General features: G+C 53.7%; 6 protein-coding genes across 6 annotated transcripts; 4 read left to right on the top strand and 2 right to left on the bottom strand.

Moving 5' to 3' along the window:
• Positions 1–172: 172 nt before the first annotated feature.
• COCSADRAFT_38482 (glycosyltransferase family 41 protein) lies at positions 173–5899 on the bottom strand. Its single transcript, XM_007703441.1, has 3 exons — positions 3843–5899; positions 1175–3794; positions 173–1123 (listed from the first exon to the last, which is right to left on the bottom strand). The coding sequence occupies exons 1-3, from the start codon at positions 5528–5530 to the stop codon at positions 497–499; spliced, it is 4935 nt and encodes a 1644-aa protein (XP_007701631.1). The 5' UTR covers positions 5531–5899; the 3' UTR covers positions 173–496.
• Positions 5900–6749: 850 nt separating this feature from the next.
• Positions 6750–7088, top strand: COCSADRAFT_222361 (uncharacterized protein). Its single transcript, XM_007703726.1, has one exon. It carries the CDS (start codon positions 6867–6869, stop codon positions 7074–7076), a length of 210 nt encoding a protein of 69 aa, XP_007701916.1. The 5' UTR covers positions 6750–6866; the 3' UTR covers positions 7077–7088.
• Positions 7089–7894: 806 nt separating this feature from the next.
• Positions 7895–9619, top strand: COCSADRAFT_146506 (uncharacterized protein). Its single transcript, XM_007703727.1, has 3 exons — positions 7895–8428; positions 8484–9040; positions 9108–9619. Exons 1-3 carry the CDS (start codon positions 8026–8028, stop codon positions 9375–9377), a joined length of 1230 nt encoding a protein of 409 aa, XP_007701917.1. The 5' UTR covers positions 7895–8025; the 3' UTR covers positions 9378–9619.
• An 807-nt stretch (positions 9620–10426) lies between these two features.
• On the bottom strand, positions 10427–11888 carry COCSADRAFT_121407 (uncharacterized protein). Its single transcript, XM_007703728.1, has 2 exons — positions 10962–11888; positions 10427–10906 (listed from the first exon to the last, which is right to left on the bottom strand). Exons 1-2 carry the CDS (start codon positions 11761–11763, stop codon positions 10761–10763), a joined length of 948 nt encoding a protein of 315 aa, XP_007701918.1. The 5' UTR covers positions 11764–11888; the 3' UTR covers positions 10427–10760.
• A 1032-nt stretch (positions 11889–12920) lies between these two features.
• On the top strand, positions 12921–13455 carry COCSADRAFT_222376 (uncharacterized protein). Its single transcript, XM_007703729.1, has one exon. It carries the CDS (start codon positions 13023–13025, stop codon positions 13296–13298), a length of 276 nt encoding a protein of 91 aa, XP_007701919.1. The 5' UTR covers positions 12921–13022; the 3' UTR covers positions 13299–13455.
• Positions 13456–13852: 397 nt separating this feature from the next.
• COCSADRAFT_94610 (uncharacterized protein) lies at positions 13853–16339 on the top strand (the record flags this gene model as incomplete). The annotated part of the gene is made up of 1 exon (XM_007703730.1): positions 13853–16339. One exon carries the CDS (start codon positions 13853–13855, stop codon positions 16337–16339), a length of 2487 nt encoding a protein of 828 aa, XP_007701920.1.
• Positions 16340–16715: the final 376 nt, after the last annotated feature.

A 16715-nucleotide genomic window follows, 5' to 3' on the forward strand; every position in this document is an offset into this window, starting at 1 on the left:
GATACCAACTATCAATCCCGCTGACGAGCGGAGAGGGCAATATGAATATAGTTGCGATCGCGCTAAGCTTTGTTAGCGCGATTACAACAGAGATCGGGCTTCCCTCCTGAATGCCTGTCACTTTTAAAGTCCACCAAAGAATGCCTACTCGCTCTGAAAATAGACACAACATGTGGCCAAACGCGAGTCAATAGTCTTATTATCCAAATGGCTAACGATGATAATGCCCACCTGAATGCCCATTAACGTGAAGCACCCGAAGGCATGCAAACACCCCTATATAACCAAGAAACATATCCAATTCAAAGCAATGTGGGGGTATAGGAACAACAGAACACAACCGCAGTAACCAACTGCTTACAAAATCCCAGTGCGTAGTTCGCAAAATTCGCAGATTCCAAACCAAGAATCTAAGCCCAAAACACATGTATGCCTGGTCTAGCCTCAAGCGCGCTTCTAGCAAATGAGAATGCAACCGCTATGCTTCCGAGAGCTATCAATGCTTCAGCCAGATGTCACCGCCTTCACCCTTTTCCCATTTTTTCCATGCTATTTCGTATGCATCTTCTAAATCCCGAACCCATCTTTTGGTGTCAAAAAGAGGGCTGGTCCACCGTGACTCGTAGAGCATACGTCGTAATTCACTGAGTCGTCCAGTGGGTCGGTGACCCTCGTACTTGTAATCGCGTGTTAAGCGGACAGCCATGTCCTCGTACTCTTCATCGCTGGATGCGATAAGCTCTTTCGCAGCTTGTGCACCCGCGGGCGTCTTGGGCAATGCGCCTTTGAGAATAGACGCTGCCATTCGAGAGCACATCTTGTGCTTGTATCGTGGTAGCGTTAGCAACGGCGTACCGGACCAAAGCACATCTGCAGCTGTTGTATGAGCGTTGCACTCGGGTGTGTCGAGGAACAGATCGCAGACACGTGCCCGAGAAATGTGCTGGTGCTTTTGAGCAACGTCGGTAAACATGATGCGACTGGCGACTTCTGCGCCTGCCCACATGAGAGCTGTTTGCTTGAGGTTCGTCTCGCCAAGGTCGGGGAATCGTAACAGCCAAAGAACGGCGTTGGGGATCTTCTCAAGAATGCGCAACCAAGTGCGGAATGTCGTGGGTTCGATCTGGTAGAATGATTAGTCAATGCACGATAGCTGAAGTCATGGTCAACTTACCTTGTACAACTGGTTGAAGTTTGCAAGAATGATGGCGTTGTCTGAAAGGTTGGGAAAGATCTCTTTGCGCATCGCCCATCTTCGCTGTTGCTCTTCTTCCCAGTTTGGCTGCCGACCTTGCGAGTCTGGAGCACTCTGTCTATGGTCACAGCAGAAAAACGTATCCCTGCAGAAGATGATGTTCTCTCCGTAAATCCACTTGTCGTCCATACCGCCACTGTTATCATCCACCAGTGCATCTTCAAGGTCGATGTTACGGCGCCATTGACGGAGAGTGTCCGGGGGCACAGCAGTATCATCAGCAAGCAAGTAGTCACACCATTCAGCGCCGAGGGTACCTGCAAAACCCATAAAGGCCATTTGGATAGGGGCAGCACGGGCAGCGAATACTTCATTCCTTGCTCCCCTGGTGTACCCATTCAGGTTCACAAGGACATGTATACCGTCACTGGTGATCTGATGGACCAATCGCTCTGCAGACCAACTGCTAGCGTCGTAAAAGACTGGAGATTCCTTCTCAATCTGCTTGCGGTGTTCCGATCCGTCACTCGCAGTGGTCGCATAACAATATGCCTTTACTCGGCTCGGGTCATGCAATCCAAACACAGATTGCATCAGATGTGCTAGCGGATGGTTGTTGAAATCTGAAGATACGTAGCCAACTTTGAGATATGGCCTTGGTGGAGCTGGGGGTTGATAAACAGTTGGTGGAAGCCAGGGAACTCTCAACGTTGAACATGAGATACGCAGACCGTTCCGTTGCGATATTAGACGAATTTGCTTGGCCGACATGGGGCATGTGAAGGTGTGAAAAGGTAGTACAGTTGGGGCTGCAGGTATTGTCAAGCCCGCTGGGAGCTGGGGTCTTCTGTATGAGGATGATGGTCGCTGCTGTCCAGTCACATGTCGATCCTGGTACCACTGCCAGGTCATCCATCTTATCGCACGCTCAACAAGGCGCACGATACGCGCGCCTTCCCACTTCTGACCCTTCCATTTGGTCAATACCCGTCTCATGCTATCCTCTTTCTCTTTGATGCCTTGTGCGTTAGTGCCAGTGAGAACGAAAGGACGCATGATATCCTGGATGAAGTAATCGTCCATGATACCTCTGCCCCAGTCCTCGCCATCAGCAAGCTGCTTCTCAACCAATTTGACAACCTTGTAGATCCATCCGGAACTGGAAGCACCTGGTAGAGTGGCGTCCAAAAGCATGCCATTCTCGTTGACGTGCCATCGGTCTCTGGAGCCATGATCGTCGGCTATTCCACCTCTGCCAGCCCAGTTACAAACTGAGTTGAGAGCATTAGCAAGCCCACAAACAGCTTCCGCAAAGTCAGGGCTCGACTTGACAGCCTTGCGATAATAGAAGATTGCATCGGCGATCCGGCCTTTGTCTTTGACGGCGTTGGCAAGATTTGCGAGAGCAATGTCGAATCCTTGATCGCATTGGACGGCCTTTTCGTACATGTTGATAGCATAATCCAGTTGCCCAATGTCTTTCAAGAGACTTCCGAGGTTCGTGTACAGGTGAGCGTGGGATGAATCCAATTGGAGTCCGTAGGAGTAGTATGCAAGGGCGAGAGCAATGCCACTGCCCGGGACTAAGCCAGGTATCTGAGGCTGAGCAAAAGCGTGCGACACAGGACTCGGTTTCGCAGGGGCAGACTGTTGCACACTGGCAAGTAAAATGCCGACGTTGTTGGCTGTTGATGGACTGGGCTGAAGGGATAATGATAAGTAATAAAGAGCTAGGATCTCTCGAACACCGTAAGTACTTTGATACGTTGGGGTCTTTGGTGAGTTGGTAGCCATGCCGTCTTGGAAGATCTTTGCTAATGAGAGCAAAGAGTTGCTCATCGTCGATATAGCTGCTTTCCTCGAAAGACCTTCACTGGAAACATGTTTCAGACCAGGGAGTTGACCATGAGGTGGGAAGCAAAGCTGAGCTGTCCTAGTAGCTGCATCCGGGGGGAGCAGGATTGGATCGGACGAGGGTGGTACACGGCGTCCACCTGGTGAGCGCTCCGCAACATCATATCCAACAACGGCAAGAATACGCTTGATGAGACCATCAATGCCGTTGGTGTGTGGTCCAGTCCCAATAAGAACTGCATCTTCAAAGGCTCTGGCGGCGGCGGCATTATCACCAAGTGCGTAGAGCATGTTGCCTTTGGCATGTACTAATGCAAGAATGCGACCGTTATCGCAGCCTGCAATGGCATATCCACTCGAGCCGAAGCCTGGCTGATCCGAGCCAGGGAGCTCGTCTAGCTCCTTGAAAACCGATGATTCTTCGCCCTCAAACTCGAAAATGGGGCGATCGGATGCTTCAGAGAGGCTCGACTCGCTGTAGGTAGAGGCTGAACGTTCGCTTTGCGCTTCGAGGCTTCGCAGGGCATCTCCTCGCTTGACGAATCTCAGCTGACGTTCGACATCTTCGATAACCTGGACCGCTTCTCGTCCCTTGTGATCACTACAGAGTAGACCAATGAGGTGTTCGACAGCCTCGAAATAGCTTGGACGTAATTTGACAGCGCGCCTCCAGTGGCTCTCGGCTTCACGCTTTTGCTGAAGAGCAAGCATGGTAGCCGCCAGATTCGAAATGGCTTCAACATGGCTACATTGGGTTAGTATGAAGTGTATACTGAAAACAGGGCGTGCTTACTCTTTGTCCAAGGTCAAGATATGCTTGTACCAGTCTTGAGCCTTTTGGTAGTCACCCAGTGCGTAAGCCAGACAACCACCCAAAAGAATACCATCTATCCAAGTCCATTTACTTTCTTCACAGTGTTTGGTGATGGCCTCTAGGGCAGAAGCAGTAGTCACGCTTGGAGGTACACCGTGTTGGAGGCTCTGGTGAACACCGGCGATTGATCCAGACATTCGGCGTAAGGTCCGCGGTGGTTCGATAGCTGGAGTATGAGGCTGCATGGAATGTTGTAGTGGCATACCTCCTTGCCACGGCTGGCTATTCGGACCAAGACCCCCAACTGACCATGCTGATAATGAACGTGAATGCGGTATTTGAGGTCTCTTGTGCACGAATTCTGATCCAGGTTGAGGTGACGCATAGTGATTAGGGACTGGACACGATACACGTCGTTCCAGAGACGGCATACCGCTGACGGAAGGACCAGAAACGCTGCCTCCAGGTTGTCGCGGCGGTTTGGGGTAAATGTGAGGCCGTTGGTGTGCGCGGCCATGAGGATGTGAATTAATTTTTCGAGTTGCTTGTAAATGTCTAAGCATGTCTACGTAGACAGCATGGGCCCACGCAAACACCTTCTCCCTTGGCTGTTCGCTCGGAGGTAATGCACTAAAGTCATCGAGAGGAATGCTGGACATGTGCTCAGCGACAGGTGTTGTTTGACCGGAATGCAAAAAGTCTTGAGGGCGTTGAGTAGGAGGCGGAGGGAGGAGCTGATTTTGATAATCCAATGCAACGTTTGCATGGGGCTGCGCATATGGTGAAAACTCGAGTTGCGGCCTTGGGGCGCGGCCGTAGGCGCCATATGCATAGTCTAATTGAACAGGATTCGGCTGATGATGTGAAAGATTGGGCATGACATTACTGTATGGGTGCCCTGCAAAGGGGTTGCTATGTGAATGACTCCAGTTGTGATTAGGATGATGCAAAAACCGAGGGTCGCGCATGGCAGCAGGCCGATAGGGAATGTAGGTGCCATCGTGCCAATATGGGCCATATGGCCCTTGATCGTTGGAGACTGTGGGATTCAGGGGTGTTTGAAATGGAGGGCCCATAGGGCCGCAGAAAGGATTGCCATACATCTGGTAGGGCTCAAGGGGTTGCAATGGGGGTATTTGACTGAGCATCGAATCAATCTGTGGTAAGTGTTGGCCGGAGAGCCCAGAACCCGTTTCAAAGTAACGACTCGCACTCCATTCCAGCGCATCTCTCTGGTTCTGGGCATGGCCACGATGAAGAGCTGGGGAGCGGAGAGGGAGATCTTTGTTAATGCGATAGGGCATACCGGATTCGGCGGTCACAGGAAGTAAAATGTGCTTTGTCGCATGGGGCTCTCCGTTGGTCTCGACAGATGTACCATCGTATGCGGCGGCCAGAATACCATTTGGCGTCTTGCGGCGCAGCATGTGCTCTGCGGGCTTTGGAGTGCGGCCCGTGTCGGAGGGCGGCGAACCGTATGCGCTGTGCCTGGATAGTGGGTGGGCGTATTGTTGGGGGATAGAGTGTTGGGCGAGGCTGCGGCCGTCGGGGGTAGGGCCATTGCGGAGGTAGGAGGCGTGTGACGGGGCAGGCACCATGTTGCTGTAGCCTAGGGTGGAAGGAAGCTGCGACGGCGGCTGCGGGGGGTATGGCCGGACCATGGTCATGGTGGGGGAGCCGTTGGAGGGAATCTAGTGGTGGTGGTGGTGTGTATGTGTGCGTACGTGCGTGGGTGAATGGGGTTTGTCGCGCCGGAGACCAAGACAGGCAGTGAGCACGAGGGTGTGTACTGGTGGTCACCTTGGGACGACGGTTTGGAGCCAACTGTGTGGTGACAACCCCACAGCACAGCTTCACCAGGAGCGGCTGGTGCCTATGCCTTCGCGGAATCGTCGCCCGTCTGCTGTGCTTGACATATCTCTGGGGGGGGGTGATTGGATTGGACTGCTCAGCACCGGGCGTCGGCGTGCTGGCACGTTAGCAGCAGAGAGCCCGGCTGTGGGTTGGGAGAGGGCGAGAGAGGGTCGCTCAAGTGCGGGCCCTCTCTTTGCGATGTGCAGCAAGCGCAGAACAGGGCGGACAGGGGTGGTGGAGCGTGGGTGGGCGTGTGGTGCAGTGTGCAGTTGTAGGGACGCGGTTTCTGGGCGTCGTGTCGCGGGAAGCCCGTCGTTGGTCGAGTGGGCTGAGGAAGCAGAGTCAGCGTGTTACGGGCGGGCTGCGACTGGGGGCGCAGCAGCGGTTCCGTCACGTCGTGTCAGCAAGCTGCGCGTCGAGGAAGGCGGCGATGACTGCTTTTTTACCCTCGGGGCTCACGCTCACGCACACGCTTGCACTCACACTCGACACACAACTCGAGGGCGGATAGGCGGGCGCGCGAGATGACGAGGTGTGGTGCGGCGGAGACGAGGCAGCGGTAGGCCTATCCGCTTTCGTATCCGCCCAGTCGTTCGAGGGGTGGCTTGGAGCGATCCCTGCCGGGTGACAGACGGTCTGGGGGATGTCCGCCAGGCGATCGAGCGGGATCGAGGAACGCGCTACGGCGGGCGAGCTGGACGAGCTGGACGAGCTGGACGAGCACCGGCGGGAGCAGCACCAGCAGTGGCGGCGCTGGGCATGGATGTGGATATGGATGGCAGGATGCAGGCAGGATTTAGGATGGATGCGTGGGAACCAGGACAAGGGACGCTGCCAGCTTCTTCTATCGCCGTGCACACTGCATCCCATCGGTGGACACTGACGCCCCGACTGCACGGAAAACAAAACTTGGCCATGCTAGCAGACTGCAGAGAGACATCAAGCCCAAAGAGACGGCGGCTTGCAGGGGCCCTCGTCCATTGACGCGGGTGCCGCAATATCCACCATGGCCCATCATCCATCACTCACCAGCCCGTTCGCCCTGGGTGCTTGCATATTGCATCCTTCTGGCTGCCTGACTAACTGACCCGCCCGTCGTGCGGTCTGAATACACTCATTCATTCACAGAGTACGTATGTACATGCATACATGCACATAATACTTACATACACATGTACATACACCCACACACACCCACACACCCACACACACACACACGTATGCAACAATGAACGTACCCGCTCGCCAAGGGCTCCCGCGTCAGCCGTCATCGTTGATGCAGCCGTTTCATGTGCCATGCAGATCCCCCATAGCGCGACAAGGTACCACCACACCACATCATGCCCATCACAAAGATAATACACACCAACGCACATACACTAAGCTACACACACACATATAAGTATGTTGACCACGGAAAAGGACCACTGAAGCCACCCCAAAGGAAAGGCTCCGCGGTGAGTAATGGGTCGCTTTCTTCTTCTTCACACCAAAATAGGCCTATACAGTAAGGGAAGTAAGGGCCAGAGTGTTGGTGAAGTGATGGATCATCACAGAGTACAAGGGTTCCAGGGTGCCCCGGACAGCCTGCCATCCTGTCGCCAATCAAGCCTGTGATCAAACTCATCAGTCGACATCTGCCAAGTTGACCCCATCTTGCAACATGGGAATTTGCCTGGCAAGACTGCGCTTTGAAGCAAATGCTGCATATGCCCATGCAACACCGCCTGTTCCATGTTCAATAGAGATGCAGCAGGTCACTGTAGGGGCCCTCGTTCCTTGAGACCTATGCCCAGCCGATACTTGCTGGCCCATGCTGACGATGCTGGTGCTGATGCTGGAGAAGAGCGGCGCCCTTTACATGGCGGGTTGCGCCGTGGCTCCAAGCGCATTCATCAAGGGATGTGCGGTCGCGCACCAGACCCTGCCAAAGGGATGATGAGTGCACAGCATTCGACAACAATTGACCTAGTCGGATTCGTGAAACAATAAAGCGCAAGCCATCGTGCGCGTAGGGTATCCTGGGACTATGTGGAAACAAAGTGTGAGTTGTTGTGAACAGGTGAGGTGGAAGGAAAAGCTTTTAGTAGCTCGCAAAGAATTTCATGTACCCAAGCGTCGCTTAGTCACCCCGCCCGGACCTACCTTCCGCCGGCCTGGGGTTTGATGTAATGTGGCATCACGAAAGTCCACCGTGTCAACCGCCGAACGCTTAGTTTTCCAGAGTCCTCCATCACCAATCTGGTTCCCCCCGCCTTGATCGGTCAGGTCATCTCTCTTGTCCGCGGTTCAAACTCTCGCTCTCACCATGGCCGAACAAGAACAACCCCCGCCAGAGTATGAGACCCATCAAGGCCCGCCACCACCGGGCTCGATTGCCATTCCGATACCCCTCGGGCCCAACGGCGAAAAGCCCACCCCCGAGCAAATCCAGCAAATTCAGATGCAAATTGCCGCCGAGGCCCAAAGGCATGGAATCTCGATTCAGGAATATGTTCAGCGAATGCGACAGCAGGCTATGGCTCAGCAACAGATGCAGATGCAGGCGCAGATGGAGGCCCAGCAGCGCGCGCAACAGCAACAGCAGCAGCAGCCCATCCAGCCCGGCCCACCTAAGCCCGAAGCCATTGCTCTTGCAAATTGGCTCAAGTCGCAGGACCTGAAGCCTAGGACCGTCGTGCACGACGAAAAGAGAAAGGATATGTTCAGAGGTAGGATGCGACCATTTTTTGTCATGTTAATATGAAGTTAACAAGTGAATAATAGTCAAGCGAGCGATCCGCGCCATACAGTCACCCGCATACCAAAAGGCACGGGCTAAGAATCCTCTTCTCCCAGAAGTCCATGACCGCGTAACAGCAGAGAACTGTTTCAAGCTGCTGCCTCTTTCTCTGCTTGCACTCCGGGTATCCAAGGCCGACGAGGACGAACACGAGGGCCACAACCACGCCAAGCCCAAGCGCATCAAGGGACTGTGGACCGTCAAGATTGAGCAGCACCAAGACGCAAATGACGACAGTTACTACATTTGGCTGTACGAGGGATCGCAATGGAAGCAAAAGCTGTACGCTGTTGGCGCCTTGGTGGCTGTGATTGCTATCGTGCTGTTCCCGCTTTGGCCGCTGATGCTGCGCCAAGGTGTATGGTACCTGAGTATGGGCATGCTTGGATTGATTGGACTCTTCTTCGCCATGGCCATTGTCCGTCTGATTCTCTTCATCATCACAATATTCGTTGCCCCGCCTGGTCTCTGGCTGTACCCTAATCTATTCGAGGACGTTGGTTTCTTCGACTCGTTCCGTCCTGTGTGGGCATGGCAAGAGGTACGTAAAATATTATCCAACTTTTTACCCTTTTTTTTTACAAGGTGTAACTAACAGATTGCGACAGACTCCCGAGGATATCAAGGCAAAGAAGGCAGCGAAAAAGGAAAAGAAGGCCGCTAAGCTGGCTGCTAAAGCTGCGGGTATCAAGGGCAAGAAACACGGTCATGATGCTTCGAGGACAACAACTCCAGTGCCGCCGAATGCTGCTCCCTTTGCTGCCCCTCCTGCGCCTGTGGATAACGCACCACAAGCTACTGGGGCGGAAGCCACAGAAGAGGGCGGGGTAACTCAGCGGCCACCACGGGCGACTGTGGAGGAGGTTCAGGAGGAGTAGTAGTAGTGTAGGTGTGTGCGTTTGTTTGTTTGTTTGTTTATTTGTTTAGGTGCACTAGGTAGATAGGGAGCGCGAGGTAGAGAGGGGGGTGGGACGATGATACTATGCATGGCTTTGCAGGCGCAATTTTTGGCATTTCTTCCTCTTAAACAATTGTCTGTGTTTTGGAGAACCGAAGAGAGTGACGCGTGATACCGAAGTTGGAGGAGAGGAGTATCTGCAGATGTACTCTTTCTCTCTTTTTTTTTTTTTTTTTAAAAAAAAACAACTTTGGTATTACGTGCGTTTCACTTGAATTTTATTCCATTATTTTATCTATCATCGTGATGATCTTTGTGTTGTTCATTTCTTCCTTGGTGTTGTTTTTCTCCGACTTTTTTTCTTTTTTTTTTGCTGAGTAAAACAATCTCCCCCTCGATTCGTGGTCCATGTCCAACCTTGGGCAATTTAACCTTTTTTCCGCACCAGTTTGGAAACTTTGATATCAAGGGTCCTTGGGGGCGGGAAGTAGGGGAGCCGGACACCAAAGTGATCAGTGTGCGTGTGTCCAAGCTTCTATTGCGTTTTTCCCTTGAAACGCAAGTGAAGAAAGTTTGAAAGGAAAAAAAAAAGGGTATAACGTTTACTTCGCAATTTTCATTGGGGGATGAGACGGGTAGAGGTCCAGCTGTGTTGGCGCGGGGAAGGGCGATGGGAAATAGGGTTGTTTGGTTGTCGTGTTGCGGTATTTAGACATTGGGGTGTGTATGTAAGGGAGTGAAATTGGGACTAGTTCGTTGCTGCGTAATTGCGGGTTTCGGAGATGTATACTACTAGAGAGTACTTAGGTGTGTATATATTGGTACGAGTTTTTATGGAGAAGAAGAGATTAAAATGGTTCGCTATAGTTGTATGTGTTTGTAGGTAGTAGTTTCGAACAGGTGGCAGGAGCGCATGCAGACAAGGGTGTTGGGTGTCAAGTCAGGATACCCATGACGTACATGCTCGTGTCGTGTAATTGCGCGATATATCTCTTATCTCTTTCTCATACGTGTATCCAAGGCATAGATCTCATGATTATCGTCATTTTGTTCTGGTTCTTGTGAGGTCGTTGCTGTACAGTGTGATGAGCAGACAATTAATTCGAGACCAAAAGTACAGTCATCTCGGAACCACGCATGCGCAAACCAAAGTAGTCAATTAACGTGACGAATTCAGCCACAAGCCATTAGTCGTACTTGAAATTACCGAAAAAAAAGAACGATGACTAGGAGTAACTGTTTTTCTCTCAAAACCACATCAACGCCATTACTATGCAACCGCCGCCACCGTCATAATCATGTCATGAGAGGAGAAGCCCAACCCGACGCCGGTGGAAAAAGAATAAAACAAAAAGATCAAAAATTACTCTGCAGTGGCAGTGGGCTGGGCATCTTGGGTGGCATCATCACCATCATTGGCCTGGCGATTAGGGGTTGGGGCAAGACTAGAGTGGACAGAGGGCGAGTGGGTGATTTGGCTGCTAGGGTTTTGTTCTGCTAGCTGGCGCTCTACAGAAAAATATCGTCAGTACTAGTGATGTATTACAAGTAGATAAGTACTTACCTAGTTCTCGTATCCGCTGCTTGAGCATCTGGTTCTCGCGAGTCAGGTTCTGAGTCTCTGCCTGGTAAAAAGCACTTTCATCCCTAGCGGCTGCAGGGCTGGGAAGCATGTCGTGGGGGTCGTAGGAGCCGGCTTGGCCGGATATGGGGCGCAGGGCGGGAGAGCCCGCATGACTGCTGTGGCGCGAGCGGTCTGCAAACGACGACTGGCGGCTGATAGAACCCAGGCCAAAAGGCGAACGGGAGCGGGGCTGGGCAGCCGAGGGCAGTGGCGATATGTGCTGCGAGTGCGAGGCGGGAATGGACATGGAGCGCTCCGAGGTGGGGGTGCCGTCGTCAACCACAGCAGAGGCGGACGAGGGGTGCTGGTTGGCTTGGAGGTTGTTTATCTGGGCCTGCTGGGTGCGGATCATATTGAGGAGGCGGTTGACCTGACCCTCCTGCTCAGCCTCGAGCTCCTGGTGCAGCTCACCCAGGCTGGGGGCGCGCTCATGGTGGGGGCTGTGTGGCCAGGCACCGGTACCTCTGGCACGGGCTGAAGGGCTCTGTTGCATCTCGCCGGGGGCAGGCAGGGCGGGGTCGTTGAGGTTGAGGTTCATGCGGATGCTGGAGCGGCGACGGGCACGCTCTGCATCTCTTCGAATGTCACCTGACGAAGGCGAGTGCGAGTCCTGGTTGTGGATGCCGGCATTCAAGGCAGCCGTGGCGGCGAGCGAGTGGGGAGAGCGCGAGCTGGAGGGCGACTGGGTACGAGGCGAGGGCGAGGCATGGGGAGGGGGAGAGATGGTGTTGACGTCGGGCATGGCGGGGATGGATGGTGTTGACTTGTAGGCGTAGATGGGTGTGGGTGTGGGTGTGGGTGTGAGTGTGAGTGTGAGTGTGGATGAGAAGATTGATGAATGTACTACTGTAGTCACGGTAGTCAGCGTCAGCGTCACCAGACAGCTGTGGTGGGGTGACTGGCAAAGCTCTGGCGGGGCAAGTCGGACGGCGGCGCTACTGCAGGAACACCAAAGCCGGCCAGCCCTGCCTTGCCTTGCCTTGCCGCCCCCCTGCTCCCCTTTCCCGCTTCCTACCACTACGACTACTACGACTACTGTAGTACTTGTCATCATCTCATCATCCCCCCCTCCCCCATCGCCATCGCCATCGCCACCAGCCCTCGTTCCCGTCCGCCTCATCTTCATCATCCCCATGCTCGTCGTCATCGCGACATGTCACCAACGGGAATAAGATTTGCAGCCATGCCACCCGCTTGCGTGGGCTAACATGGCATTCCCCGTGCACACCCGCACCGCACCAAACTCTACTTATGCACCTCACTGCCTGTGGCACACGCTGAGACAGCAGGCCAAACATTGTGCCTACGCCCCTGGTGACCTTTTACCACGCTGCTACTACGACTTCATTTTCCTTTTGGCCTCGCCGTCGCACCCTGACCATGTTTGTGACGGACGTGCCACACTGGCCGTAAAAACAAATTCACCGCCCAAACACGATCCCATATCTCCCCACGCTCCAGTAATGCCTGACGTCGGCTGCTACGGCCACAGTGCCGCTCCTTGCCCGGCCTTGTCCTGCAGAGTTTCGCTAATAATACTTTTTTTTCGCGACCCTGTCCTTTCCACCCCGCCCCGAGAGCGGCTAGGTGGTGCATTCTGCTACAAACTACTCTGTCCTCGTCATCATTGTCGTCGTCGTCGTCGTCGTCGCCGTCGTCGCCGTCGTCGCTGTTTCCGCCTTTGCAAGGTACTACCTGGACTCTCTACCAACACGCGTCGTGGCGTACTTACACCCGAACTCCGTTCACATCGGCGCACTTCGTCCGCGTGCACAGCCAAGTGCTCGTGTTGGCTGGGCCAGCGCACTGTCAAAAGACGTTGTGCCGGCTCTCCCCCGGCTAGCCTGCTTGCAGCGCGCCAAAATAGCCCCGGCCTCGATTAGCGCACGCCGTCGCCATCTCTCCCTTCCCAACTTTGTCTTCGAGCTGGCCGTATAGGGGCCACATTACACCCCCTGCGTCTTCACATCACACAGGGAACTGCTCCCCTGGCGCACTACCATGATTACCCATCCTTCATCTGCGGCAACTAACACTCGCCACCACTCTTCTCCTCCTCCGCGACTCTCGTCACCAAAGCCGACTCGTGTCGTCGTTTCACTTTGGTCAGCTTTCTGGTCCTGTCCACATATCTGCCGCCCAGCGCCGCCGCCCTCTTCTCGTTCATGGGCTCATGTCCCGTCCGCTCGTTTGATCTTCGCTTCTCCTGGTGCTATACCACCACCACCTATATCCCGCTCCTTGTTCCTTTCCGCTGACTCTCCCCACATTGCTTGATCCCCAATTCGGCTCTTCCGTTATCCTCGACTTCCCAATCACCATTGTCACGCTCTCACACACACGGACCATATTCGACCAACGTCTGCACCCCGGCCGTCCCTTCCGAGAGACCTTGACCCCCGAGAGACCAGCCTTCCCTGTCGCTCTCCATATCAACAGATTCGACTGTCCCGTGCCACAACCAATCTGCCGCACCTACTACCCACTTGCTTTGTCCCCTCCAAATCATCTACTCGCCGGCACTCACACTTACACTCCAGTCGCTCTCTCACATTCCCACACTGCCGCCGTGCAGTCATAGCACATTCACAATGGCCGACCTTTCGGCACGGCCGCCCATGTCCAGATGGCGCCTTACCCGCTCTACAGCAAACTTGCGAGAAGCAGCACGAGAAGCAGCACGCTCACCCTCGATAACATCCAAAGCATCCGTACCGGCTCCAACAAAAACGCTCGAGCGTGTATCTTCCAGAATGTCCTTGTTCAATCTATTCAGCAGGCCAAAGGTAGAAAAGGCCCGCGGTCACACAGAGGTTGGTCTCGCAGTGCCAATGCGGCCACAAACGCCGCCAAAGCCGACTGCTCCCATGTCCGTACCCAAGTCTTCACTGCGACAAAACCCTTCGCCCCCCGCTCAGCAGACAATACGCGCCCGAGCAAGCCAAAGATTCCGGCCCACATCTATGCGCTCCACTGTATTATACAACGAGTTTGGTGACTGGGAGCCACCGCCGCTCTTCCAGGCTTTTCCCCAGTCTATCAAGCATGCTACCGTACAAGCCTGTGTCTTTGCTCCAGAGGTCTTGATGCGGACACAGAGCCAAAGACGGCAAGCAGAGTCTCTACTCGAGAGAATCGACCATGAGCGCGAACTATCCACCATTATTGAAAACAGCACAGAGGCCAAGAAGTTGGAGAAGAGCCACAAACGCCTCATATCCCACTCAGTACTTCACCCATCTACACCAGAGCTTGTCAACAAAATTTACGTCCTGGTCACTAGCGGGTACATCCTGCAATATGCCGGTGACGGTCCCTTTGACAGGGTACCGGAAAAGGTACTCAAACTCGGCAAGGAGTCTGCGGCTTTTGCCTGTGATCTCATACCCGGCAAACACTGGGTGCTTCAGATATCCAGCCATGCTAGCGGTGATGGCGCACTCGAAGTTGGCCCAAAGAGCTCGATCCTTGCACGTCTGCGCACACAACATCTTAACACACGCAGATCTGTAACGAGCTTCCTCTTAGTTCTTGAGAGCGCCGAAGAGATGGATGAGTGGATGACGAGTGTGCGAAGGGAGATTGACAACCTTGGTGGTACAAGAACAAGGGATGACTCTGCCCGAGCTTCTTGCTCTACCGATGGTGGCTCGGTAAGCAAAGAGTCTGCTGAAATTGCGAACCATCGGTTCAGGGTCAGTCGAGACGCGTACAACATGAGCAAGGTTGTACCAATCGAACCACGCCTTTCAGCGTCGCCAAAAATCATCGCCTCAGACTGGGAAACGAATCCTGAACAGACCAAACGTAGCATCGACTCATCTAGCGGACAATCTCATCGACAAAGCAGCCGTCTCTCCGTCGAGACGTCATCAGCCACCTCCACACCAGTATCTCAGCACCAGATGCAACTCGAACAGTTGCGCGGCCGCTCACGGTACTCCTTCATGTCATCATCGACATCTTTTTCTGGCGCCGGGACCCAGAACACATCGCGCGAATCATCACCCGCGCCACAATCACCTCTGATGGAAGAGTGTGGTGCGACTGGCGACAACGAGCCCCTCCGAAGTGCCATGTCCCTGCGATCCTTCCAAATGAATCCAAACAATTCAATGTCATCCCGACGTAGATCCATGCAGCCACTGCCGACAACTGACGAGAATCTTCTGCAATCAGCTGAGACTTTGTCTAAAAACATACGTCATTCTCTCTACAGTCCTGCATCACCCACGTTTCCCGGGCTTGAAAACCCTTTGGCCGCAGGCCCAATTGCATTAGTTAACCAAGCACCAAGTCTGGATCAACCTCAAGAAACTGAAATCGGTTTGGCATACTCATCGCCCCCGGAGCTCAAGAACGATATCCCAGACCAGTCCGAGGAAGACGACAGCCCTCCCACTCGTGAGGATAGCCCAGTGAGGTTCAACGCGCATGTCTACAGCTCGCCACCTAGGAGGGACGTCATCTCACCTCCTCCTAAAGAGCCTGCACCGCTTCCCCCACAACCTGCTCGACGCCAGTCCATCATGGGTAATACGACAACAACAGGCATGTCAAACCCAGCGCCCTACCTTGCTTCTACCAGCAAAGTCAGCGGGACAAGGCGTCGAACTTCGGGATCACCAAAGCCTTTTCTGCGACCTATTCCGGTCCGCCCTCAAGCCCAACATATTGATTCTGCAAGACGTCGAGCTAGCCAGACACCCTCACCTACGCCTTCCATTTCTCCCTTGATCACAAATCGATCCGTGACTGCACCAATACGGCCAGCTTCAGCAGCATCCAACAGGACAACATCCCCTAGCCTTCATGGTCTTAATCCAGCACAGTCTAACCCATTGCGTCGGCCGGCCTCAGTCCAGATCCGTTCTGATCGAGCACCTTTCTTATCATCTCGCCCACTGCGCCTCATCTCCTCTACACCGTCTTTCGTTCCCGGCCAAAGAATGTCAATCCAAGCAGCCCCTACAACGACCAACGTTCAAGCATTCCCTAATATAGAGGCGCTGAGGCAACGAACGCTAGCCCAGCAAACCAGCCAAAAGACGATTGTACCAAAGTGTAGTTTAAGTTCAATTGGTCTGCCTCCACCCGCGCCCCCACCAAACATGCCCCTTCCTCCACCTCCTCGCAATATCACATCGCCTACTCCGCCGCCCAGCATACCACTTCCTCCGCCACCACCAACCGCAGATCTTCCAGTCACGCCACTCAGCATTCCACTTTCTCCGCTCATGGGCCTCCCAGCACCACCACCCACTGCGCCACTACCCCCTACACCGCCCGAGGTTGCACTTAGGGCCTCTGTCGTCTGATTACCACCAAAAAAAGATGTCTTATACGAACATCGTGTACACCATGAAGTCGGCGTTTCGAATCGGTCTTTGTTATTATACTGTTGAGATTTGGGCCGCCTCTTCTTTCCTCGTCGCGGCTATTACGCTTTCATGTCACTGTTTACCTTGATGCCTGTTGTTTTTTAAATCATTGATCTGGCGAGGAGAAATTGTCGTACGTCTGTTTTCCGCGCTATACCAGTCCGCTAGGCCTCTCTGTCTCTCCTTTGATTTCTTTTCCCTATCCCCTTGTTCTCTTCGTGTATCTTCTTTTTTTTCTCTCGCTTGATTGCGTCATTTGCATGCTATACCACGCACGCACGTCTTGATGGGTTGTTTTCTTAATCTTGGCACC

The sequence above is a fragment of the Bipolaris sorokiniana genome (assembly GCF_000338995.1).
Source record: "Bipolaris sorokiniana ND90Pr unplaced genomic scaffold COCSAscaffold_10, whole genome shotgun sequence".
NCBI classification, from domain to species: Eukaryota; Fungi; Ascomycota; class Dothideomycetes; order Pleosporales; family Pleosporaceae; genus Bipolaris; species Bipolaris sorokiniana.